Below are 27427 nucleotides of genomic sequence, written 5' to 3' on the forward strand. Positions count from 1 at the left end.
CTACTGAAACTTGCCATTTGATATTGGAATATATTCTTAAATAAATGTGGTTATGTTATACAACATTTTAATGCACATTTCTTGCTTCATGTTTTTTGCTAATGACTTAATACTTGCTGTTTATTTTATATTTATTTAAGACTATAGAAATAATAGATAAGAAACAAATTCAAGTGATTTTTTTATTCAAGTTCAAAATGGGTTGTAAAGCAGCAGAGACAATGTGCAACATCAACAACACATTTGGCCCAGGAACTGCTAATGAACATACAGTGCAGTGGTGGTTCAAGAAGTTCTGCAAAGGAAACAAGAGCCTTGAAGATGAGGAGCACAGTGGCTGGCTATCGGAACTCAACAACCAAATGAGAGCCATCAGCAAAGTTGATCCTCTTACAGATATACAAGAAGTTGCTGAAGAACTCAATGTCGACCACTCTATGGTCGTTTGGCATTTGAAACAAATTGGAAAAGTGAAAAAGCTTGATAAGTGTGTGCCTCATGAGCTGACTGAAATAAAAAAAATCATCATTTTGAAGTGTCGTCTTCTCTTATTCTATGCAACAAACCATTTCTTGATTAGACTGTGACATGCAACGAAAAGTGGATTGCATACGACAACCAGCAACAACCAGCTCAGTGGCTGGACCAAGAAGAAGCTCCAAAGCAGTTCCCAAAGCCAAACTCCCACCCAAAAAAGATCATGATCACTGTTTGGTGGTCTGCTGCCAGTCTGATCCACTAGCCTTCTGAATCTCAGCAAAACCATTACATCTGAGAAGTATGCTAAGTTTTCTGATGAAATGCACCAAAAACTAAAATGCCTGGTATTGGTCAACAGGAAGGATTCAATTCTTCTTCATGACAATGCCTTGACTGCATGTTGCACAACCAAGGCTTCAAAAGCTGGACGAATTGGGCTATGAAGTTTTGCCTCATCTGCAATATTCACCTGACCTCCTGCCAACTGACTACCACTTCTTTAAGAATCTTGACAACTTTTTGCAGGGAAAATGTTTTCATAACCAGCAGGAGGCAGAAGATGCTTTCCTTTCCAAGAGTTTGTTGAATCTCGAAACATGGATTTTTACACTGTAAGAATAAACTTATTTCTTGTTGGCAAAATTATGTTGATTGCAATGCTTCCTATTCTGATTAATAAAGACAACTTTGAGCCTAGCTATAATGATTTAAAATTTATGGTCTAAAACTTCAATTATGTTTGGACCAACCTAATATATAACATTTCACATTTTGTTCCTCAGGATTTCTATTTCCCTATAGCTACAACTGTTAAGTATGCAGAAGGTTTCTGATGCATATAGCCAAACTATCCTTCACAAAGGATTCCAGAACTTTTCTGTAACCTAGGAGGAGGGAAAGACTTTTTTTAACTATCATTCAAAATCCAGAGGCAATAAAAGAGTAATAAATTTGACTACATAAACAAAATAAACAAAAATCTCTTTTTTGGCAAAAAAAAATAAGTAAATACAGAAAGAAAATAAACTAGAAGAAAATATTTGTAAATATATCATAGACAAAGGGCTAACATCCTTAACGTAGAAAGAACCTTTAAAAACTGAGAGAAAGGAACTTTCCAGGTGGCACACTTGATAAGAATCTGCCTGCCAATGCAGAGGTCATGGGTTCGATCCCTGGGCCAGGAAGTTTCCATGTGCCACAACTACAGGCCCACATGCTGCAACTTCTGGAAACCCATACTTACAGAGCCTGTGCTCTACAACAAAAGAACCACAGCAATGAGAAGTCTGTGCACCACAACAAAGAGTAGCCTCCACTTGCTGCAACTAGTGAAAGCCCAAGAAAAGCAACAAAGACTTAGCTCAGCCAAAATAATTAAAAAAAAAAAACTGAAAGGAAAAAAAAGAACCAAAAATCCTACTGTCAAAGTCATGAAGACATAATTAAGAAAAAGAGAGATGAATATGGATCTTAAAGATGAAAAGACATTCAACTTCACTCATAATAAGAGCAATCTACAGAAAGTACTCACCCACCAGACTGGCAAAAATTCAAAAGCTTGATAATATAGTTTCTCAACAAGCTGTGGGGAAATAGGCATCTTCATATATTGCCTATGGAAATGCAAAATGGCACAACTTCTATATAAGGGAATTTAGCAGTATCTAAATATCTGCTTTATTGACTATGCCAAAGCCTTTGACTGTGTGGATCACAATAAACTGTGGAAAATTCTGAAAGAGATGGGAATACCAGATCACCTGACCTGCCTCTTGAGAAGCCTGTATGCAAGTCAGGAAGCAACAGTTAGAACTGGACATGGAACAACAGACTGGTTCCAAGTAGGAAAAGGAGTACGTCAAGGCTGTATATTGTCACCTGCTTATTTAACTTATATGCAGAGTACATCATGAGAAACGCTGGGCTGGAAGAAGCACAAGCAGGAATCAAGATTGTGGGAGAAATATCAATAACCTCAGATATGCAGATGACACCATCCTTATGGCAGAAAGTGAAGAAGAACTAAAGAGCCTCTTGATGAAAGTGAAAGAGGAGAGTGAAAAAGTTGGTTTAAAGCTCAACCTTCAGAAAACTAAGATCATGGCATCTGGTCCCATCACTTCGTGGGAAATAGATGGGAAAACAGTGGAAACAGTGTCAGACTTTATTTCTGGGGGCTCCAAAATCACTGCAGATGGTGACTGCAGCCATGAAATTAAAAGACACTTACTCCTTGGAAGGAAAGTTATCACCAACCTAGATAGCATATTAAAAAGCAGAGACATTACTTTGCCAACAAAGTTCCATCTAGTCAAGGCTATGGTTTTTCCAGTAGTCGTGTATAGATGTGAGAGTTGCGACTGTGAAGAAAGCTGAGCGCTGAAGAATTGATGCTTTTGAACTGTGGTGTTGGAGAAGACTCTTGAGAGTCCCTTGGACTGCAAGGAGATCCAGCCAGTCCACCCTAAAGGAGATCAGTCCTGGGTGTTCACTGGAAGGACTGATGTTGAAGCTGAAACTCCAATACTTTGGCCACCTCATGTGAAGAGTTGACTCATTGGAAAAGACCCTGATGCTGGGAAGGATTGGGGGCAGGAGAAGGGGATGACTTGGGGGCAGGAGGAGAAGGGGATGGCAGAGGATGAGATGGCTGGATGGCATCACCGACTCGATGGACATGAGTTTGAGTAAACTCTGGGAGTTGGTGATGGACAGGGAGGCCTGGCGTGCTGCGATTCATAGGGTTGCAAAGAGTCGGACATGACTGAGCGACTGAACTGAATTATCCATTTATCTTTGGACACAGGAATTCCACTTCTAACAATTTACCTGAATATACTCCTCCAACAATACAAGGTTATGCATTAGAATATTATTTGTAACTGCAAAAATCTATATTGATGTCCAAGCAATGGACAGAAGTTGATCAAACTATGATATATCCACATAATGGAGTAGTACACAACTATAAAAAAAAAACTCCATATAAAGTAATATAGTATTTCCAGGAGATACTATTAAATAGGAAAAAAAAGATGCAAAGATAGATAGTATGCTATCTTTACAGTAAGAAATTAGGAAAAACACAAATATATTCATTTCATGAACCCCAATGCTCACTGAAGCACTATTTACAACAGATAGGACATGGAAGCAACCCAGATGTCCATGGACAGATGAATGGATAAAGAAGTTGTGGTACATATATACAATGGAATATTACTCAGCCATAAAAAGGAACAAATTTGAGTCAGTTCTAGTGAGGTAGATGAACCTAAGAACCTGTTACAAAGAGTGAAGTAAGTCAGAAACGGAAAAACAAATATTGTATATTAATGTATATACATGGTATCTAGAAAAATGGTACTGATGAACCTATTTGCAGGGCAAGAATAGAGACTCAGACATAGAGACAAGAGACTTATGGATGGAGGAGAGGGTGGGACAAATTGAGAATGTAGCACTGAAATATATACATTATCATATGTAAAACAGATAGCTAATGGGAAGTTGCTATACAACACAGGGAGCTCAAACTGGTGCTTTGTGACAACCTAGAGGGGTGTGATGGGGTGGGAGGAAGGTTCAAGAGGGAGGGGACATATGTATACCTATGGCTGATTCATGCTGATGTATGGCAGAAACCAACAGTACATTGTAAAGCAATTATCTTCCAATTAAAAATAAATTTTAAAAATATACATATACATGTCTATTTGTCTTTGTGAAAAGAAATAAAGGACAGATAAACTAGAAAACAGTGAAGCTGGAAACCTATGAAGGGCTGAATGAGGGGGAATGGAATGGAGTAGAAGAGACATAAGGAGTAACAATTATATATACATACATACATACATATATATATATATATATATATAAAATCTCCATAGTTTTGACTTTTGGGAGTATATTTATGTCCTACAAATTAAAAAATTAATCAGTAAATATGGGAAGGAAAAACTGAAAGCAGAACAAACAGATAAACCCAAAAGAATTTCAAAAGAATACTGTAACCACAATGAGAAGGGGAAATAAGAAGACCCAATCCAAGTAACTTATGAATATTTAACAACAGATCTTCAGTATTGGGTGATGCAGAGAATTGTAAACAAATCCTGAATTTGTTGAAGTAGGTCTGCTTTATGTAGTGGTACCCACAAAACAATTCTGAAATAATTTTGGATGTATTAAAAGACTGAGCAAATGTGCTGATGTTTTGGGAGCCAGGGTTTTCACTGATGAAAGGACACAAAATAAGAAAAAAACCTATAAAGATGAACTGGAGGTTATCAATGTGAACTCATGATTTCTTAAAAAGTGTTATCTATAGGTATATACAAGTATATGTGAATATACATATTGGTATATATGTTTATAGCATATATGCACATATATTTCTGAGCTCTGTGCGCCAAAAAAGCCAAGATGCCAACACACTCTAGCAGCAATAAGCAATGACCAGATCTTGGTTTCTAATATCATTCCTCTCTAAAAGGACCAAGGACTCCTGAGAGAAGTGGCTAATTCCAGGGCTGGGTGATGGGAGGTAAGATGCACCTGAAACGTGTAGCCATACCAAAAAGTAAGGAGATGCTCAAAAAAGTGATGGAGGGTGGGGGCAAGTCACAAGGCTGCAAGAGACACCCTGAAGGGACTCACAGCGGGCAAATCAGGACAATCTGAGGACCAGAATAACTAAGTATGATAATGAATTATAAATCATTGAAAAGGCAGCAATTCACGCATCCATACTTAAATAAATAAGTGCAACAAGAGGTCTCTTGACTACAATAAAATGCTAAGTGCTAACTAATAAATATATAGAGAGTGCTGGGTCTGGGGAAAAAACCATTTTGTAACCATCATAGTAAATGCAAAAATCATCAATGGATGCCAACTAGGGAGAAATTCTGATGAGGAACAAAATACTTTATGCTCTGAGAAACTGTCTCCTTATGGGTTGCTTATTATATGTAAGAGAAAAAAAAAATATGGTGAAGAACTTAAATGCACACCTTGACTGGGTTTTCAAAATTAATATCACTAATGAGGGACAGAGCAAGACCAGACAAACCCCAAATGAGACACTTCTATTTTTAAAAAGGAAGGAAAGGGCCTGATTCCCCAAAAGTGTCAGTCACTAAAGACAAAGGCTGTGAAAATGTTTTAGTTTAAAGGAGACTAAGACACATAGCAACTTAATGCAAGACATGACCTCTGACTGTATCCTGTATGGGGAGGAAAAAACACACCATAAACGACATTACTGAGTCAGCTGACAAAACTGGAATACAGATGGAGGGTCAGAGAAAAATATCTTATCAACGTTATCTTACAAAAGTTTGTAACTCTACTGAGGTTAGAACAGACTATCTCTAGTCTTAGGAAATAAACACTAAACTACTTGAGGGTAAAGGCCATGACGTATGTCCCTTAGCCTCAAATGATTCTGGGTAAAAAAAAAAAAAAAAAGAAAAAGGAGTATATTTACTTGTACATACATATTTATGTAAGTAAATGTGTATTTATATTGAGATAATATATGCAAATAAGGTTTACAAAAGGTGTATGGGGATTCTTTGTACTATTCTTCCAACTTTCCTATGAGTTTGAAATTATTTCCAGATCAAATTTTTAAAGTTGTTTATAAATTATTTTAAAAATTTAAAAATTATTTTTTAAAAGGTAGACTGGCTTCAGTTAACACTCCCAGCATGGGATAATTCATTTAGGTTTTCTTTGTATATAAAATGAGATTTAAACTAGATGTGCCTGAAAACTCCACTCTGTCCTAAATTTATATAGGCAGTGTGATGAGTGAGCAAATTAGATTCCCCCTTAAGAAATCGCTGGAGTCTACACTCCAAATGTGCCTTTTTAATTCATCTCATTGGGATGCTACTAACATCTAACAGTGGATTTCTATTTCTGCCAAATCTCTTATCTTCAGAATCAGAGAAAAAGTAATATTTTTTTCCCTCCACAGTTATGGCTCCCTGGATTTATTTCACACATACTCCATAATTCTCTGCACTCTTATTACACTGTAGCTTACTCTGAGAATACAAGTTCTGCTAAAAACAGAGGGTAGGAGCATTTCATTTATTCTACCACTGACATTATTTCTTACCAAGGCACCTGAAATATGTTATTGGTTCTAAAGCTAAATTCCAACTCCTTTTATTAGTTGAACTATGGGTTAATCATACTATGCATGGTCCACCTGAGCTTAGTTTTCTTATAAGACCTAGGGTGATATGTTTGTGTCAAGTGTTCAGTGGGCAATCAGTATTATTGGTTGATTTTATTTTGATTTGATATCTTATTCTTTTAGGATCAGATTCACATGGCTTTGTTTAACTTCAAAGTACTTATTTTTCTTCTTTGATCAACTTCCACTTTAGTTTACTAGGAATATTAACCTGGGACTTGTTGCCGTAGTACTTACTGCTAAAGGAACCCAATCGGTCCATTTCCCAGTTGGCAAAGACTCTGTTGCTCTGATCTTCTTTAGTCTGAGTTGCTTCAAAGAGATTTCAGAACCTGCCAACACATACACCAAAGCTGATGACCGCCCCCTGTGAACAAACAGAAGTGGCACCTGGATAAGGAAATAATTCACAGGGACAAGATAAAGAGAAAATAATGCAACGTACTCAATTGTACCACATCCTAGCTTTGTTAAGGCTGAGCAAATTATTTTCTTTCTATAAGCTTGTTTCCTCCTCTGTAAAATGGACACGCTACAATCATACCTACTTCCTAGAGATGTTGAGGGTTAAATATCAAAAGGCACATAAATAATATATCATAGTGCCTGGCCCATACTAAGTCCTCTATAAAGGCTACATAGTTCTAATAAAGAACAACTGATTTTCTCTGCCTGGCATCACTTGTCTCCTTAGTCCTCCATTCTTTGGAAAACTGACTCTCCCACATTTCATAAGGCTTTGGTGGGATTGTGAATTGCAATACTCTATCCTCCACCTCCATAGCAGCTAAAGCAATCTGATCTGGTCTTACAGAAACCTGAATATTGAGTAAGATACACAAGGACAGAGGGTAGTTGGAGCTCAGTCATTCACTAGCCAAAGAATCTGGTCCATGAGATCTGGCTCTTCAGGATTCCTATTCCCAAGGGTGGCCTAACTGTTGAAGCTTTTTTTATTTTTTTCTCATTTCTCTATCTTTCCAATAATACTTTAATCTGAATGAACTTCTATTACTAGAAAACTTGGGAATCCCATCTATTACAACATACATTTTGTTCACTAATTTATTATTTGAACAATTTTTTTCCCCTATATTTATTTATTTGATTGTGTTAGGTCTTAGTTGAGGCCTGCATGATCCAGGTCCCTGACTAGGAATTGAACCTGGGCTCCCTGTATTGGGAGCACAGTCTTAGCCATTGGATCTCTAGGGAAGTCTGAACAAATATTTAATAGGTATGTACAATATGCCAAGTCACCTTTTTGAAGACATAAATGAACTCCTATTTCACACTAAGTCAAAAAAAAATCCCCCCTTTCTAATCTCCCATAGCCCTTTATCTCTCTCTCTCTTTTCTTCGGCATTGTTTACATTCTCCTTTGTGAGAATTACTTCTGAATGCATATTTTTTCCACTTCTAAACTAACGAAAGCAGGGACCACATCAAATACAAATTTGTATGCCTTAAAGTACTTGGTACATAGTGCCAAGCAGAAAGAATTCAATAAACACAAATGTAATGGACAAATGAAGGCTTCCCAGGTGGCTCAATGGTAAAGAATCTGCCTGCTAATGTCAGAGATATGGGTTCGAGTCTGCCACGACTTAGTGACTAAACAACAATAATGGACAAATAAATATTAGTTCTACAAAAAGGTTAGTTTATCTTTAGTTCTCCAACAGTGCCTCTTTTCACCTGACAGTTTTAGCTTAGAATAAGTCATCATTAAGTGTATACAACGCTCAGATAACACTGTCCATGAACTTGTCTTTTTCAGGATGAGTTGGAGTGGTTCTTCCTCTGCTCTAGACCCGAAAAATAAGTTTGAAGAAACACGAGTTCAGTAAGAGATATTATGCACTCAGCAACAAAATAATGTCTTAGTTGCTCAGTCATGTCCGACTCTTTGCGACCCCAGGGCCTGTAGCCCACCAGTTTCCTCTGTCCATGGGATTTTCCAGGCAGGAATACTGGAGTGGGTTGCCATTCCCTTCTCCGCGGGACCTTCCCCACCCAGGGACTGAATCCGGGTCTCCTGCATTGCAGGTAGATTCTTTACCGTCTGGGCCACAAATGGCGAATATTTACTGAAGTTTTCTCATAAGCTAGACACTGTGGCACCACTGTATGTGGATTATCTGTGAATCCTTACAATCTTCTGAGGCATGGAGGTTTTTCAAGGAGGGAAACAAGCACTGAAAGATTACTTACACAATGTCTTACAGTTAGTGAACAGCAGTGTCACTTCAACAGAGATTAATAGACATGGTCAACTAAAGGATGTATATAGCCTCATAAATGCTCCATGTTGTAAGCACAACATTGCAGTAAGTGGAATATTCTTTCTCCACTTCGTTCTTTTCACTGGAGACATTTCTGACGCTAACATCCACTAAAGGGTGAGTGCTACCTCCAAGTTAACATTTGCCAAAGTCCAAGAAGTTACTGGGAAGAGGAGGAAAGGGGCGTGAAGAGCCTTTCCTCTTCGGTGTGGTGCAGAGGTCATGGGCAGGCTTGGAAGAGATTCGCAGACAAGATTCGAAGCCTCACTCGGTCCCTCATTAACTATATAATCTTGGGCGTCATTTTACTGGAGACTCAGACAACCTCAGCTCTATAGATACGAAATACCTACTTGGAAGCCCTATTTGAAAACATGGGGTCACGTCAGCCCTTTGTTAAGAACGGGATTTCGCGCTCCACCGCAGCAGCGACAGGAATGCCGCGGCGGGGACCCAGCGGGCCGTTCAGGGGGCGGGGCGCGCCGGGCTCGAGGCGGGGCGCGGCCCCAGGGCTCAGTCCCGGCCCGCGTCGCCCTCCCCCACCGCGCGGCGTGGCCCGCGCCTCATGCCCGCCCGCCCGTCTCGCCCCTGACGCCGCCGGGGCCCGCAGCCCGCAGCCCACCCGCAACCTGGCCGCCCCTCTCAGTCCCCGCCTCCCACCTCGTCCCGCGAGTGGGGCTCACGGCCAGCGGACAACCGCTCCGCAGCGCCTCGTGCCTCACCTCAGCGCGTTCCCCTCCTCGGCGCCAGGGAAACGCCAGCCGTGCGCGCGCCCGAGCCTGCGCGCGCGCTCCCCGCGGGCGGCGCAGGCGCGAGCGGGCCGCGCGCCCGCCGCCTCCGCCCAGTCCTCGCCCCCGCCGTCGAAGCTCCGTCGCTGGTGGCGCGCCTGCCGCCGCCCCCCGCTCGGCCCCCGTCCGGGGCTCTCGCCGCGCGCCCGCCGCCGGCCTCTTGCAGAGAGGCCTGAGAGGCTGGGACTCTGAGCCGCTTCCCCGAGTTCTGAGTGGGACCAGTAATTACTTTTTCCTGAGGGCGTGTTGCTGGTCGCCTCAGGCCGGCCAGTGCCTGGTGCCGCCGTTTTATCCGCTCCAGAGCGCGCTGAGCCGGAGCGGGCCAGTACTGCCCCGCTTTTGTGTTTTCTGACATTCGCACTTCCACCCTTGTTACAGCCTCGAAGGAGATCGAGGCTAAGCGCCTGGGCCCAAGGACGGCGAGCGGGGGTGGCCTCTCGAAGCTGGGTCTTACAGTGCCGCTCGTGGATTAATCAGACTGCCTGAATGGTTTAAGGGTACACTGGGTACGTTTGATTCAGATGCTCCTGGAACGTCGAAATTATCATCTTTGGAAAGAACCATCCCTTCTTTGGGCTTCAGGGGCCCAGATTGAGGCGCAATGATGAGAGGATGTGGTGGTCCACTCTGATGTCAATCTTGAGGGCTAGGTATGTCCCGACATCTCTTGTTACTACTACTGATTATTATAATAGCTGCCATTTGTTGGATATTTACTGCATGCCAGGCGTGTACAAAGGAGGTTGCAAACATGGTCTCATTTAATCTTCAGAAACAACCTTGTGGGGTAGACACACCTTGTTTCCATCCCCATTTTCCAGGTGAAAACCTTTAGACTCTGCCTTGTGAATAACTTGGGATCACATGCTAGATCACGTATGGAAAGGGGATTCAAACAGTTGCTGAGCTTAACCATTATGCTACTACATCTGTTTAAGTCTTTCTTTCATAAATTTGCCCAACCTCTTATAGAATTCATTTACACTTTCTGCCAGCGTGGCCTCTTTATTCATTTTTTTTTAGTATCTGAGTCATACAAGTTCATTCTAAAAAAAAAAAAGAATATTTGCATGAGCAAAAATAATGTGAAAACCAGCTCCCCCCAAGTAATTTAACATTTTGCTATACACTCTTTTAGATATTTTTTATGCTTCATGTCAATAAATATAGAATCGTTTTACATATGCTTTATCCTGAAAATGTTTATTCATTCATTAATCAAATATTTAATGAGAAAACACTGTTGTACGTGCTGGGAATTCAGCAGTGAATAAAAGTTTCTGCCTCATATAATAATGGGGGAGATTGACAATAAGCAATACATAAACTACATTACTATGTAATAGCTAATGCCCAATAATGTGGCAGGTTTTTTAAAAAATCAAGACAAAGGGATAAGAGTGATGGGATGATGCTGTATTAGATGGGGCAGACAAGAAAGGCCTCTACATCATAAGCTGAAATCTAACCATTAATGAGGGAGGTAACTGTGTGGATGTCTAGAGAGAAACTGTTCTAGGAGAAAAGAAATGGCAATTAAAATAGCCCTGATTGCTTGGCATGTTGGAGAAGAAGCTAGAAATTAGAGAAAAAAGTTGGGAAATAGGCAGAAGCCGGATCATGTATCTGGTAAGCCACGTTGGACTTTGGATTTTATTAGAATGTGACAGAATACCATGGAAGGGTTGAGAACAAAGGAATCATAAGATTTGTTTTAATTGCAGCCTTGGATTAGTGAAAGTGAAAGTTGCTCAGTCCTGTCTTACTCCTTGCGACCCCATGGACTATACAGTCCATGGGATTATCTAGGCCAGAATATTGCAGTGGGGTAGCCTTTCCCTTCTCCAGGGGATCTTCCCAATCCAGGGATTGAATCCAGGTCTCCCGCATTGCAGGCGGATTGTTTATCAGATTTGTTTTAAAAAGAATCACTCTGGCAGTTGTGTGGAGAATAGATAGTAGAAGCATTAAAATTGCCCTTTCAAGCATCCTTTTTTAAATGCATAGTGAGGGGAAGGATAACAGTGATGAAAGCAGTGCTTTTCTCAGTTTCTGCCTTCAGCATTGCAGTGGCATCAGTTATAACATGAAGAACACAAATTTGGAGGAGAAATGAAAGATTCTGTTTCAGATCTGTTTTGCAACCTACATATGGAAATGACATAAATAAGTATGAAGCTAAGAGGAGAGACCAGGGCTAAAATGGTTTAACTGTATTAGAATTGTTTCTTTGGATGTAGGTTTTCTTTGTAACCTCAGCACCCAGAAGAACCTCTTGGACAAATATTTGCAAAATGAGCAAGTAAAGGCATGCATGAAGTCCTCAGGCAAAAGAAAGATTGTGTAAGGTAGAAAGAGGAAATGTCCAGTATGCTTTCACCAGAGGGCCACGCACCTGAACATGAACTCTGAGTAGGGTGATAAGTCCTGATTTGCTCAGAACAGTCCTGGTTTATACCTATTGTTCCCATATAATTAGTGAGATTGCATTTCACCCTTAGAAGTGTCTCTGTTTGTACAGTAAATTATATGGTCACTCTTTGAAGAAGGCCCTTCAGGGTCCAATGTCTTTCTCTTTCTTTGTCATCATTTCCCCATCTTACACTTCATTCTCCTACCAGATGGAAGTACCTCCTTTTGCCCCCAGGCACTACTTCCAAGTTTCCTTTGCTAAGGTACCTTCACTTCAACTTAGACTTTACTTCCTCAGGTATGTCTCTTCTGACCTCCCCAAGTCTGGATCTAGTACCCCTCTTACATGCTTCCAATGCACCCTGTATTTAACCTGTCCTAGGAGAGACAACTCAGTACCTTGTTATTCCCCTCACTAAGCATTGTCTGTCAAGGAACCTGAAAAAAACAACTCTTGTCCTTTTGAAGACAGAAAGTTACATTAATAATATTAAGACCAGTCCCTGTTGAACTAATATTTTTATTTTTTTTTATTTTTTTTTTTTATTTTTATTTTTATTTTTTTTTGAACTAATATTTTTAAAGAGTGACCTTCAGGACAGACTAATAGCACCTTCTCCAAGCCCTTCCATTCTTCACTAACTGAGGAGGTTGACTTTTGAACTCAAATACCAACAAAGGAAAATTCCATCCTCCCAACAGGCTCTGTAACGTGGCTACCATCGATTGAGTCCAAAATCTGCCCCAAACTCCTCTCCCAATACTTAATCGCAGTGGTTAGAATCCAAAGTGCAGTTTCTGAACCTTCCTCCCTATGAAAATGATGATCTGTCATTTCTAGTTACCATGTCCTGAGTGCTGAAAGACTAGAAACTTGATCTCCTCTTATATTTGTTTTTCCTGTATCTAAGGTGGCTGTTTGTATTGTGGTATACAAATAGATAAAAACAGAACATCTAAAAATCTAGCCATGCTTTCTCCATTTCAACTTCCTTCCCTTTAAACTCAGATAGTGCTGGTCAATATAAATTAGCCAGAGATTTAGTTCTGGGAGCAAAGCTCTATGCCAATTACAAGGTGTCTTAAAGGCAAGGAGTTTCCTGTGATACACTCAGTAGAGAGGGCTCCACTCCACCAAAGGCCTGAGCCCAGGGATTGCAGCTCCTTAGGGCTCAGCTCTTTAAGTTCACACACTAGGAGCCTAGCGTGCTGCGGTCCATGGGGTCACAAAGAGTTGGACACGACTTAACAGCTGAACAACAACAACAACAAACTGACTCCACCACGGCCGAGCTCAGGGCTGGTCCAGCCTCTTCGGGCTCTGTTGCTGCCTCTTCCATTCAGGAGCGTTTTGATCCTCTTGTTTCCATTTTCTCCATCTCTCCATATCTTTCTCCTTTTGTGGTCACCCTAGTCAAAGGAGTTCGGAGAAGGCAATGGCACCCCACTCCAGTACTCTTGCCTGGAAAATCCCATGGATGGAGGAGCCTGGTAGGCTGCAGTCCATGGGGTTGCTAAGAGTCAGACACGACTGAGCGACTTCACTTTCACTTTCATGCATTGGAGAAGGCAATGGCAACCCACTCCAGTGTTCTTGCCTGGAGAATCCCAGGGGTGGGGGAGCCTGGTGGGCTGCCATCTATGGGGTCGCACAGAGTCAGACACAACTGCAGCAACTTAGCAGCAGCAGTAGTATAGTCAAAGGAGTTAGGGAATAATAGTATTCCTTCTCGGAGGTTCCTAGATTGCTTTTTTATTTTTTTTAATTGATTAATTTTTAAATTATTAGTTTTTGGCTGCGCTGGGTCTTGGTTGCTTCGGGTGGATTTTCTGTAGTTGCAGAGAGTGGAGGCTTCTGTTCGTTGCAGTGCACAGGCTTCTCAGTATGGTGACTTCTGTGGTTGAGGAGCACAGGCTCTAGGGCTCAAGGGCTTCAATAGTTGTGGCACACGGGCTCAGTTTGTCTTGCAGCTTGTGGGATCTTCCAGGACCAGGGATTGAACCTGTGTCCCTTGCCTTCACAGGCAGATTCTTAACCATTAGACCACCGGGGAAGTCACCCCCCCCTTTTTTTTTTAAATCTACTTTTATTGAAGTATAGTTGAATTACAGTGTTGTTAATCACTGTTGTATAGCAAAGTAACTCATTTACACATATATATACATAAATACACTCTTTTTCATATTCTTTTCTGTTACATTTTATCATAGAGTATTGGATATAGTTCTCTCTGCTATACAGAAAGGCCTTGTTATTTATCCATCCTATATATACTAATTTACATCTGCTAATCCCAAACTCCCACTCTTACCCTTTTCCTCCCCGCTCCTACTTCGCCACCACCAGTGTATTCTCCGTGTCCCTGATTTAGGCTCACTTGTTAGACTGCTCTTCTCACTTTATCAACTTCAACCATGACCGGTCTGCTGAGGAAGCATTGAAGTACTTTTGCTAATCTACTTAAAGAAATGTGAGGTCTACATATAGTTGTTTCTCTACACAGCGGTGTATCTGGGATGCTTCTGCATAAGTAAGAACACCCTGAAGTTCCCAGGTGGCACTAGTAGTAAAGAACCTGCCTGCCAATGCAGGAGACATAAGAGACGTGGTTTTGATCCCTGGGTTGGGCAGATCTCCTGAAGAAGGGCATGGCAAACCCACTCCAATATTCTTGCCTGGAGTATCCCATGGACAGAGGAGCCTGGTGGGCTACAGTCCATAGGGTCACATAGAGGCAGACACGACTGAAGTGGCTTAGCACTCATGCAGAGATCTCAAAGGTGAACAAGAAGGGGACAAGTTCTGCTTAAGGACCCCACTACAACCCATTCTTCAGATAAGGAAAAGTGAGGCGCAGAGAGGTAAAACCTCTTACCCTAAGTCCTTCAGTTCCTAGGTAGTACAGCCAGAATTAAAATCATGTCTGTCCAAATGTAACTAATAAACTCCCTCTGGCTATTCAAGCTAAAAAGTTAGCAAGCTTTAGGATTTTCATAATCCCAGGGCCGTTAAGCCTGATTTTGATGAATCTAGCCCTTTGCTACTCTCGCCTGGAAAATCCCATGGACAGAGGAGCCTGGTAGGCTGCAGTCCATAGGGTCTTGAAGAGTCAGACACAACTGAGCAACTCCACTTTCACTTTTCCTTTCATGCATTGGAGAAGGCAATGGCAACCCACTCCAGTGTTCTTGCCTGGAGAATCCCAGGGACGGGGGAGCCTGGTGGGCTGCCGTCTATGGGGTCGCACAGAGTCGGACACGACTGAAGCGACTTAACAGCAGCAGCAGCAGCCCTTTGCTATCCATCTCTCCTGCCTCTTCCTCACCTCACTGACGTTTCAATTTTTGGCCACACTGTGTAGCTTGTGGGATCTTAGTTCTCCTGTCAGGGGTGGAATCCAGGCCCTGGAAGTATGAGCGCCGAGTCCTAACCCTTGGACTGGCAGGCAGTTCCCTCCCTGTCTTCTTTTTGATCTCTGCAAAGCATAGGATGTCTGTCTCTTGGAGCAGCAGGTCTGGGGTAGGATCTAAAAAGTTGGGTGAACCAGGAATGTCTTATTGCTGAATGACTCTTGTTTATCTGGAAAATTTTAAATGCCTACTAGGCAGCCTAGCTGCATGCCTTTCAGTCTGATGGACAAGGCCTCCACCTTTTGGCTTTCCAAACAGACTCCTAAAGTGTTCTGTGTAATTTGATGACAGGCAGTCTATACTCTTTTGCAACCAATGAGTAAATGTTTGAAACATGAATTGTTAGAAACCAATTAATATAATTGAAAAGGTATGTAGTTTGAAAGAAGGCTTCAGGAAAGAAGCCTTTCCTGAATTTGAATTCTGTTCCACCCTTGACAACCTTAAAGCATTTAGGCAAATTATTACCTTTCTGTGCCTCTTTTCTCCTCATACATAAAATGAAAATAATGCCTAATTCATAAGACTCTTATGAGGATATGATGGTATATGTATAGTACCTAGTTCATGGTGGGGGTCAAATAAATTATAATTGTGGTTTTCATTTTAATTCCCAAAGTGCTCCATAGTATGACCTTGGAACTTGCTTAGAAGTTGTTTTAGGCTATGTTGGCTAGTGGTCAGCATTGGAATATTTTCGTTATTTGAATCAAGAACTGTCTACTGGAAACCTGTAGGTTTCTTAAACACTGAGCAATTAAACAATTTTCTTTCTCTGCCTGCTTCTTTTTCTTTTAAAACAATTTAGTAATGAGTTTGACTTTTTAAAGTCAAAAGTCAAACCAGAATACTGGAGCGGGTAGCCTTTCCCTTCTCTAGGGGATCTTCGCAACCTAGGGATCAAACCTAGGTCTCCCGCATTGCGGGCAGATTCTTTACCAGCTGAGCCACAAGAGAAGCCCAAGAATACTGGAGTGGGTACCTATCCCTTCTCCAGCGGATCTTCCCAACCCAGGAATTGAACCGGAGTCTCCTGCATTACAGGCGGATTCTTAACCAATTGAGCTATCAGGGAAGCCCTTTTTAAAAAGTTGTTATTTATTTTGGCTGCACTAAGTCTTTGTTGTTGTACATAGGCTTTCTCTAGTTGTGGAGAGCGGGGGCTCCTCTCTAGTTGCGGTGTGCGGGCTTCTCATTGTGGTGGCTTCTCTGGTTGCAGAGCATGAGCTTCAGAGCTCGCAGGCTTCAGTAGCTGTGTCACCTAGGCTGAGTAGTTGTGGCTCTCAGGCTCGAGAGTGAAGGCTCCATAGTTGTTGTGCATGGGCTTAGTTGCCCCGAGGCATGTGGAACCTTCCTAGACCGGGGATCGAACCCATGTCCCCTGCATTTGCAGGTGGATTCTTAACCACTGGACCACCAAGGAAGTCTCTCTGCCTTCTTCTTTAGCATCTTCCCCACTATACAAAACTAAAGAAGGTGTACGTTATCTTGCAGGTCATAGGGCAAATGTATAGTTGCAATCAAGGATAGATAATCCAGGCTTACCTCAAATGTAGGACACACTCAGGAGCTCTGTCTCATTTAATTGATGTAAATAGTGAACAGACTTATGCATTACAAGCAATTAACTAAAAAATGTTCTATAGAGTACTACTGTAATCAAATAAAACTCACAAGGTTAATCTGATGCATATTTAATGATATATATAATTGTTATTGTGCTGCATGATAATTGAACCTTAAATGTTAAGCTGTTTACATAAATGGTCTAACCAGTTATTTTTATACAGCCAAACATGTTTTTTAGTGTTTGCTCACTTTATTAATTTTATGTAATCTATAATCATGCCAAGGACAGCAGTTTTCCCTGATGCCCTTTACTATTAAATCATGTACTCACACACACACAAACATACTCTTCAAAATGACACAGTAGTATTGTCTCCCGACCTGACACTAAAAATAGCTACTTTGCAAGATTCTTTGCAAACATACTCTTCAAAATGACACAGCAGTATTGTCTCCTGACCTGACACTAAAAATAGCTACTTTGCAAGATTCTTTGTGGGCTTCTTAGGTGGCACTAGTGGTAAAGAACCCTCCTGCCAATGCAGGAGACCCAAGAGATGCAAGTTCGATTCCTGGGTCAGGAAGATCCCCTGGAGTAGGAAATGGCAACCCATTCCAGTATTCTTGCCTGGAAAATTCCATGGACAGAGGAGCCTGATGGGCTACTGTCTATGGGGTTATAAAGAGCTGGACACGACTTAGCACACACACAGTGCAAGGTTCTTTGTATATACTTTCTCATTTCAGTCCTTAAAAATCTCTTAAGGGAGGTGTCGTTACTCCCATTTTTACTGGCGCAGAAATTGATGCTCAGAGAATGGAAGCAGGCAGCGTAGTAGAGGTTCAGACTTCTGTTACCAGCCTCTAGACTTTATACAACCTCAGAAGGTAATGCATCCCAGCAGAGATATGTCAAGTTTGTTTTTTTTAGGAGATAGAATGGCTCTTTAGAAATATGGAATATGTACACATGTCCAAAGGGAGAAGTCAGCCTTCAAGAGGGAGGGATTAGTTGATAATGGAAGAACTGGAACCTGTTGAAGCTGATTTTCTTCTGCCTATTCAAGGAAGAGAGTCTTGGCCAACAAACTTTAAGCATTATATATATACACATATATATATGGGCCTCCCAGGTGGCGCTAGTGGTAAAGAACCCACCTGCCAATGCAGGAGACTTAAGAGATGCAGGTTCGATCCCTGGGTGGGAAAGATCCCCTGGAGGAGGGCATGGCAACCCACTCCAGTATTCTTGCTTGGAGAATCACATGGACAGAAGAGCCTGGTGGACTACAGTCCCTGGAGTTGCAGAAGAGTGACTGAGCGACTAAGCACACACATACACACACACATACACACACACACACACACACACACACACACACACAATAAAACAGGCTCTGCCCTCAAAAAGAAGCTCGGTGTCCAGTGGAGAGATGGGCAGCAGATAGTTACAATACAAGGTAATATGTGCCGTAACAGTGATGTGCTAGGTACATTGAGGGCTCCAAGAAGAGATTGGCCAATTCTAGGGAGAATTAAGGGGTAGGTCTTTGGGAAGTGATGAGTTAAGTCTTAGAGAAGAATGGGAAGGAAATTCCAAACAAATCAAATTATCCAAAGAAGCATGAGATGGCACGATCAGTTTGGTCTGTGTGACTGGAGTACAGAGAGCAAGAAAGGAGAGCCATTGACCGTGAAGCTGCAAGGTACACAGGGGTCAGACCAGAGCAGGCTTCGGATGTTACTCCAGAGGCTGTGGCGAGCCAGTAGGGTATTTTGAGTTGGGGAGTGGTAATAACTAGTCTGGTTTTAGATCTAGCTCACTGGCAGTGATGTGGACTGAAAGGTGGCAAGAGGAAAGACCAGGAATTTCAGAAGTCCAAGTAAGAGATGATGAGGGTTTGAACAAAATGGTTGGAATGGGGATGAGGAAAAGTAAATGGATTTAAGGTGTTTAAGAAGTAATTGAGGGGAATTCCATGGTGCTTCTGTAGTTAGGTCTCTGTGCTCTCAGCTGCCATGGGCCCAAGTTTGATCCCTGGTTGGCAAGCTAAAATCCTAGAGGTCGAGTGTTATGTCTAAAATAGTAATAGTTAATAATAATAGTGTGGGGTGGGGAGGAGTAAGTAAGTTGGTAGGATTAAAGATGATTCTCACATGTCCAGCTTGGGTAACTGGGTGGATGATGGCAATGCTCACCAAATGAGAGACCATAGGGCAAAACAGACACAAAGTGGGAAGGGGCGGGCTTATTCTGTAAACATGGAGTTTGAGGTGTTTGCAGGCTGTACAGGTGATGTTCAGTAGGCAGATTCAAAAGCGAAAAGAGAGGACTTCCCTGGTGGTCCAGTGGTTAAGTATCCATCTCCCAGTACAGGGAACATGGGTTCAATTCCTGGTCCGGAAAGAATCCTCAAGCCTCAGAGCAACTAAGCTGATGTGCCACAACTATTGTGCCAGTGCTCAGAGCCCATGAGCTGCAACTACTGAAGCCCTGGTGCCTAGAGCCTGTGCTCTAGCAGCCACTGCAATGAGAAGTCTGCGACTGCAGCTAGCATGTAGTCCCATGCTTGAGAAAGCCCACGCACAGGAACGAAGACCCAGTGCAACCAAAAATAAATTAAAAATAAAAAGCTAAAGGAGAGATCTGGGTCAGAGACACAGATTAGGAAATCAGCACAAATCTGGGAGTTTTGAGCCCTGGAAAAGGGTGAGATTGATTGTCTGAGCACATTGAATAGAAAAAGAAAAGAAAGGTGAAGAGTAGAAACTTGAGTGACAACGACAGGTAAGACACAGAAGAAGAGCCCGTAGCCTAGAAAGGGAGTAGACTGAAGAGAGAGAAGTGATGGTAAAGATGGGGAGTGGGACACAGTCAGCAGAGCCTTAAGACCTTCTAGGCTCTAGGGACTTCCCTGGTGGTCCAGTGGGTAAGAATCCACCTTGCAATGAAGGGGACGGGGATTTGATCCCTGGTTGGGGAACTTAGACCCCACATGCCTCAGGGCAACTAAGCCCAAGCCACAACTATAGAGTCCATGCACTGCAATGAAAGATCCTACATGACACAACTAAGACCCAACCCAGTCAAATTAATTAATTAATTAATTATTAATTTAAAAAAGACCATATAGGCTCTAAATAACTGAAAATATAGTGCTTTCCATGTAATTTAAAAATATTGAGAGTTCCCTAGTGGTCCAGTGGTTAGGACTCAGTGCTTTCACTGCCATGGCCCAGGGTTCAATCTCTGGTCAGGAAACAGATCCTGCAAGCCACGTGACATGGCCTAAATAAATAAATCTGTAAAAAAAAATTGATAAGCTTTAGGGACTTCCCTGGTGGTCCAGTGGCTAAGACTCCATGCTCCCAATGCAGGGGCCCACGTTTGATCCCTGATCAGGGAACTAGATCCCATGTGCTGCTGCTGCTAAGTCACGTCAGTCGTGTCCGACTCTGTGTGACCCCATAGACAGCAGCCCACCAGGCTCCTCCATCCTTGGGATTCTCCAGGCAAGAATACTGGAGTGGGTTGCCATTTCCTCCTCCAGTGCATGAAAGTGAAAAGTGAAAGTGAAGTCGCTCAGTCATGTCCAACTCTTTGCGACCTCATGGGCTGCAGCCTACCAGGCTCCTCCATCCATGGGGTTTCCCAGGCAAGAGTACTGGAGTGGGGTGCCATTGCCTTCTCCGCGATGAAGTACTATTCAGCCTTAAAAAGGAAGGAGATTCTGACACTTGCTACCACACGGATGAACCCTGAGGACGTTACGCTAAGTGAAGTAATAAGCCAGTCACAAAAGGACAAGCATCGCCTAGGATTCCACTTATACGAGGTCCTTAGAGTTGCTGAGTTCATAGGGACAAAGAGTAGAATGGTAGTTGCCAATGCCTGGGAGAATTAAGAATTTAAGGGCACAGAGCTTCAGACTGGAGAGATGAAGAGAGCGCTGGGGATGGCTGGTGCAATGGTAGTGTAACAATGTGAATACACTCGATGCTGTTGAATTGTACGCTTAAAACATGGTTCCAAGTGACACAGATAAAAATCCTGAATGCCGCAACTAAGGCCAGGCACAGCTAATAAATAAATAAATATTTTAAAATATTATAAGCTATAAAATAGGTGTAAGGGAAGTCCAACAAAGTTCTGATTTTTCTATGGTGACCTCTTTGATTATATCCTCACTGTCTTTATTTCAGTGCCCTTGATCTGCTAGTGCCCTAAGTGCATGTTTATACACCTACTCAGTAATCTAACAATATAGCACTGAGAATACATCAAAGTGGATTAGTCAATGATGCCAAGTACCACAGAGAAGTCAAAGATAAATGTTAAAACGTGCCCACTGGAACAAAAAGAAAAAGTACCAATTATTACAGCATATGAATAGACTCCCATACTAGTGGAAGAGGAAAGTCGAGAAGTAAACCAAAATACATACAGGAATTAGTATATGCTAATGATGGACTACTCAATAAATGGCGTAGACAGTTGGACAACCATCTGGGGTAAAAATAAATGTCAGTTTCTCTATCTCACACCAGGATAAACTCCAAACAGATTAAATATTTAAATAAAAATTAAAAACTGTAAAAGAAAATATGAGAAAATTCCTTTATAACCTTACTGTGGGGAAGGAAAATCTTTCTAACTATGACCCAGAATGCAGAAGGCATAAAAGGAGAGGTTAATCATTTAGCCACACAACACTCAAAATTTCTGCAGAGTGACATAACACTTTAAAGCAATGTCAAAACATATATAGAAGATGGAAAAGAATGTTTGCAACTCATATCATAAAGAATAATCCCCCTAATATAAGGAAATAAATAAGAGATCAGCCACCCAAGAGAAATATCAATGAAGATATAAATTGACAGGGCTTATGTGTTATGATTAAGAGCATAGAGATTAAGGTCAATGACTTATATTGGAATCCCAGCTGTCTCTACTTACTCTCTCTGTGACCTTGGGCAAGTCTCAGATCATCAGTTTTCTATAAAAGGCAGGTAATAATTGTAGCTACTTCAGAGGTTTAAGTGAGATGAAGGCCAGGCTAGTGACTCATGGTGATAGAAGGAAGGACACAGAAGAGATCTGGGTTCTAAATTTCTGGTATCTGAGATCTTTGAAATAAAGAGATTCAGGGAAGAGAAACCATTCAATTCCCATATGTCTCTTCTTCCATTAAGGGCAGTTATTAATATTTACTAAGCCCTTCTAAGTGTTAGACACAGCACTAGGCCTAAGGATAGAAGGTAAATGCAAGCAAGACAGACCTGGTCTTGGTCCTCAGTGTAGCTTACTTCTGTAAGAGAGGTGTCAATCAAATGCCACAGAAATACATCATTACAAACAGATGCGTACCATGAAGGAAATGGGGAACTTCCTGGTGATTCAGTGGCTAAGACTCTGTGCTCCCAATGCAGGGGGCACATTCAGTCCCAGGTCAGGAAGCTAGATCTCACAGGTTGCAATTAAAAGATCCTGCATGCTGCAGCTATGACCTGCACAGCCCCCCAAAAAGCAGGAGGGGGGCAGATAATAGGAGAACCGAGTGCAGTTTGGGAGATCAAGGAGGGCTCTATTTTTTTTTTTTTTTTTGGCTGCATTGTGAAACTTGTGAATCTTAGTATCCTGACCAGAGATTGAACCTGAGCCACTGCAGTGAAAGCACCGAGTCCTAACCACTGGACCACCAGGGAAGTCCCAAGGGGGGCTCTATTAAGGAGATTCTATCAATCCATGAAATTAAAAGATGCTTGCTCCTTGGCAGAAAAGCTATGACAAACCTAGACAGCGTATTAAAAAGCAGAGACATCACCTTGCTGACAAAGGTCCATCTAGTCAAAGCTATGGTTTTCCAGTAGTCGTGTATGGACGTGAGAGTTGGACCATAAAGAAGGCTGAGCGCCGAAGAATTGATGCTTTTGAACTGTGGTGTTGGAGAAGACTCTTGAGAGTCCCTTGGACAGCAAGGAGATCAAACCAGTCAATCCTGAAGGAAATCAACCCTGAATATTCATTGTAAGGACAGTTGCTGAAGTTGAAGATCCAGTACTTTGGCCATCTGATGCAAAGAACTGACTCATTGGAAAAGACCATGATGCTGGGAAAGTTGAGGGCAGGAGGAGAAGGCAGCAACAGAGGATGAGATGGTTCAATGGCATCACCAACTCAATGGACACGAGTTTGAGCAAACTCCAGGGCTTCCCTGGTGGCTCAGATGGTAAAGCTGCTACTGCTAAGTCGCTTCAGTCGTGTCCGACTCTGTGCGACCCCATGGATGGCAGCTCACCAGGCTCTGACATTCCTAGGATTCTCCAGGCAAGAATACTGGAGTGGGTTGCCATTTCCTTCTCCAGTGCATGAAAGGGAAAAGTGAAAGTGAAGTTGCTCAGTTGTGTCTGACTCGTAGCGACCCCATGGACTGTAGCCTACCAGGCTCCTCCATCCATGGGATTTTCTAGGCAAGAGTACTGGAGTGGGGTGCCATTGCCTTCTCCGTAAAGCATCTGCCTGCAATGTGGAAGACCCGGGTTTGATCACTGGGTCGGGAAGATCCCCTGGAGAAGGAAATGGCAACCCACTCCAGTACTCTTGCCTGGAAAATTCCATGGACAGAGGAGCGTGGTAGGCTACAGTCCATGGGGTCGCAGAGAGTCAGACATGACTTAGCAACTGAACAATCAATCCAGTATCTGAAATTTGATTAGGTGTTGAATAGGCAAATAGTAAAGAAGGGGAAGGTGAGATGAGAGAGTGGAAACAGTGTTCCAGGCCGAGGGGACAGTGGGGACCTTAAGGTAAGGAAGAAGGCAGCTAGTCCACTGTGGCTGAAGCTGGAGTAAAGGAATGAGTGAGGGGAGATGAGGCTGGACAAGGGGGCAGACTGGACAATGGATGGCCTTGACAGTCTTTCAAAATGTAATCTTTCTTATTGTGGCCTAGTTGATTAACATCAGCAGTCAACAGTATTAAGCATTTGGAGTTTTATCCTGAGAGCAGTGGAAAGTCCCTGGATGTTTTTTAGCCGAAGAGCAACAAGATCTAATTTGCATTGTGGACAGCTTACTCTGGCTGCAGGGTGGAGACTTGTGTTAAGGTTGAAGAGACACATGAGAGTGGCCCTGGGAAGGCTGCGGTAGTTCAGGCCCGTGAGATGCACCCTAGCCTACCTGTTCCCTTGTGTTACTTTAGCAGAAGACAAGTTTTTATTCTTACATAGTAGGTATGCATTGTGTGTTACCTACTATTATCTTCAGTGAGAGATGTACTCAGTCACTCAGTCATACCCGACTCTTTGAGGCCCCATGGACTGTAGCCTGCCAGCCTCCTCTGCCCATGGAATTTTCCAGGGAAGAATACTGGAGTGAGGTGCTATTTTCTACTCCAAGGAATCTTCTCAACCCAGGGATGGAACCTGCGTCTCTTGCGTCTCCTGCATTGGCAGGGGGATTCTTTACCACTAGAACCACCTGGGAAGCTCTCAGTTGGAGGTAAAGGCTTAAAATTAATCCACTAGGAAGAACAAGCACGTTGGAGTGATTTCATGGGAAGTATAGCCATGAGAAACAGGTGATTTTCTTTTAGATCAGAAGAAGAGAGCTAAAAGGGTAAACAGTGGTGATTCCACAACAGAGAGGAGAGAAGACCAGAGAGAATTCTCTAATGTGATGTTGCTTTGGAACGTGGGCTGTCTATTCTGTCAAAGTTCATCTTCCCCTTGCTTAGACAAATAAAAACGTTAGGTAAAGGTACTTTACGACTCACTCTGGGAGCTCAGTGCTTTTTAGTGTGAAATAGGCCCAGGAGTTTAGATATTGCTACAGGTTGCATTTCTTTTCAATACTATGGAGTCATTATAAATGCCTAGGAAAGCAATATCTGAATAAACCACTCTGGAATTGAACCTGTGTATTACTTAGCTGGTTTAATTTCAGAATAAGACAATGGCAGATACTAGTAGTTTTTTGAGAGCTGCGCTTTTCTCTGACTGCTGTAAAGAACTGAATAGAGTTGAGACAGGTTGACAATCCTGCTACCTTATTTTGTCATGGATGTGCTGGCAAAGCAGAGTCATTCAAGGTAGGAATTCTTGAAGTCCTTCCAAGGAATATGTTCAGTTTTGTGGGACTTCAAAACATAAGCATCAATAGCTTTTTAAAAATTTTTTAATTAAAAAAATTATTTTATATTGGAGTATAGCTGGTTAACACTGTTGTGATTGTTTCAGGTGGACAGCAAAGGGACTCAGCCATACATATACGTATATCCATTCTATCCCAAACTCCCCTCCCATCCAGGCTGCCACATAACATTGAGCAGAGTTCCCTGTGCTATATAGGAGGTTCTTGTTGGTTATCCATTTTAAATATAGCAATGTGTACACATCCATCCCAAACTCCCTAACTATCCCTTCCTCCCATCCTTCCCCCTGGTGACTGTAAGTCTGTTCTCTAAGTCTGTGAGCCTATTTCTGTTTTGTAAATAAGTTCATTTGTTTCATTTCTTTTTAGATTCCACATATAAAGGATGTCATATGACATGATATTTCCTTTTCTCTGTCTGACTTAATTCACTCAGTATGATAATCTCTAGGCCCATCCATGTTGCTGCAAACCAATAGCTTTTTAAATGCCGAAGTAAAAATGAAAACAGAATCTTGGAGCCAAATGGGACTCCCAGAGCTCCAGAGCCTGACAGGTGTTTATTTATTAGTATGTGTAACTCTGCATGGAGGATTGTTTTATATTAGAAATATACTTTTGATTATACCATGTTTCACAGACAGAGGATTAGTATCCCGAAATACAGCCAGAAATATAGGACTTCTATGACTCAATTAAAAAAAACAACTAAACACAACAGAAGAAAAGGGAGAGGATATAAGCAAGCAAGAGAAAACCTGAAGGCAAGTAAATATATAGAAAGATGCTCAACCTCACCGTTAAGCAGACAAATGCACACAGGAGCAATAATAAGATACTACAGTCATCCATCAGCAAAAATTTTGAAGTCTGAGATTTCCAAATTAGGGAGGAGGTGGAACTAACTCTCTCATCCATACATGAATACTGGAAAAATCATAGCTTTGACTGCTGCTGCTGCTGCTAAGTCGCCTCAGTCGTGTCCAACTCTGTGCGACCCCATAGACGGCAGCCCACCAGGCTCCCCCATCCCTGGGATTCTCCAGGCAAGAACACTGGAGTGGGTTGCCATTTCCTTCTCCAATGCATGAAAGTGAAAAGTGAAAGTGAAGTCGCTCAGTTGTGTCTGACTCTTCGCGACCCCATGGACTGCAGCCTACCAGGCTCCTCCGTCCATGGGAGTTTCCAGGACTACATGGACCTTTGTCAGCAAAGTGATGTCTCTGCTTTTTAACATGCTAAGTTTGTCATAGCTTTTCTTCCAAGGAGCAAGCGACTTTTAAAATTTCATGGCTGTAGTCACCGTCCGCAGTGATTTTGGAGCCCAGGAAAATAAAATCTGTCACTGTTTCTGCTTTTCCCTCTCTGTTTGCATTGAAGTGATGAGACTGGATTCTATGATCTTAGTTTTTTTGAATGTTGAGTTTTAAGCCAGATTTTTCACTCCCCTCTTTCACCCTCATCAAGAGGCTCTTTAGTTCCTCTTCACTTTATGCCATTAGAGTGGTATCATTTGCATATCTGAGGTTGTATAATCATTTATACACACTGGTTTTTTCAGAGGATGACATTAGCAACTTTAACCACTGGGTGGCACAAATTCATAAGAGTCTGGTGAAAGTGTGTGTATGTTGTGTTAGTTGCTCAGTCATGTCGAACTCTGCAACCCCACGGACTGAAGCTCACCAGGCTCCTCTGTCCATGGAATTCTCCAGGCAAGCATACTGGAGTGGGTAGTACAGACCAAGGTATAGTAGGTAAAGGAGGGTCAGCCTGTGAAAAGTCTTCTGGAGACTGAAACTCATGTACTATAGACATGGAATCAAATTCCCTAGCAGTGCAGATTAAGAGAAATTTTTAATATTGGATGACACAGAAAAAGGGAAAGGAAAAAGAAAAGTGTTGGAAGAAGGAGCAGGGAAAGAAAGATAAAGAGACAAAGGAGCATGAGATAAAAGACTGTGAGTCTAGGAACTTTCCTGGTGTTCTGGTGGCTAAGACTCCGTGCTCCCAGTACAGGGGACCCAGGTTCAATCCCTGGTCAAGAACTAGATCCCACATGCTGAAACTAAGAGTTCACATGCCACAACTAAAGATCCCATGTGCTGCAACTA

The 27427-nt window shown here is 42.2% G+C and overlaps 2 protein-coding genes across 9 annotated transcripts in view; one reads left to right on the forward strand and one right to left on the reverse strand.

Moving 5' to 3' along the window:
* The window catches only part of TADA2A (transcriptional adaptor 2A), a 44466-nt gene extending 34739 nt beyond the window's left edge, over positions 1–9727 (reverse strand). For 2 of the 8 annotated variants that reach the window (XM_081584573.1, XM_081584569.1), the window contains exons 1-2: positions 9702–9727; positions 6932–7061 (exon numbers count right to left, since the gene is read on the reverse strand). In XM_081584573.1, the coding sequence (XP_081440699.1) occupies positions 6932–6956 (25 nt within the window). In that variant the 5' untranslated portion in view covers positions 6957–7061; positions 9702–9727. Of the gene's footprint in view, positions 1–6931; positions 7085–9332 lie in introns of all 8 variants that reach the window. The other 6 variants (XM_081584576.1, XM_081584572.1, XM_081584574.1 and 3 more) reach the window with 3 other exon arrangements.
* A 41-nt stretch (positions 9728–9768) lies between these two features.
* Positions 9769–27427, forward strand: part of ACACA (acetyl-CoA carboxylase alpha) — a 277322-nt gene continuing 259663 nt past the window's right edge. The window contains exon 1 of the mRNA XM_081584563.1: positions 9769–10417. The gene's annotated coding sequence lies outside the window, so the exon portion shown is untranslated. The remainder of the gene's footprint in view (positions 10418–27427) is intronic.

Source organism: Giraffa tippelskirchi, chromosome 3 (assembly GCF_054371585.1).
Source record: "Giraffa tippelskirchi isolate mGirTip1 chromosome 3, T2T-mGirTip1v1.2.pri, whole genome shotgun sequence".
NCBI classification, from domain to species: Eukaryota; Metazoa; Chordata; class Mammalia; order Artiodactyla; family Giraffidae; genus Giraffa; species Giraffa tippelskirchi.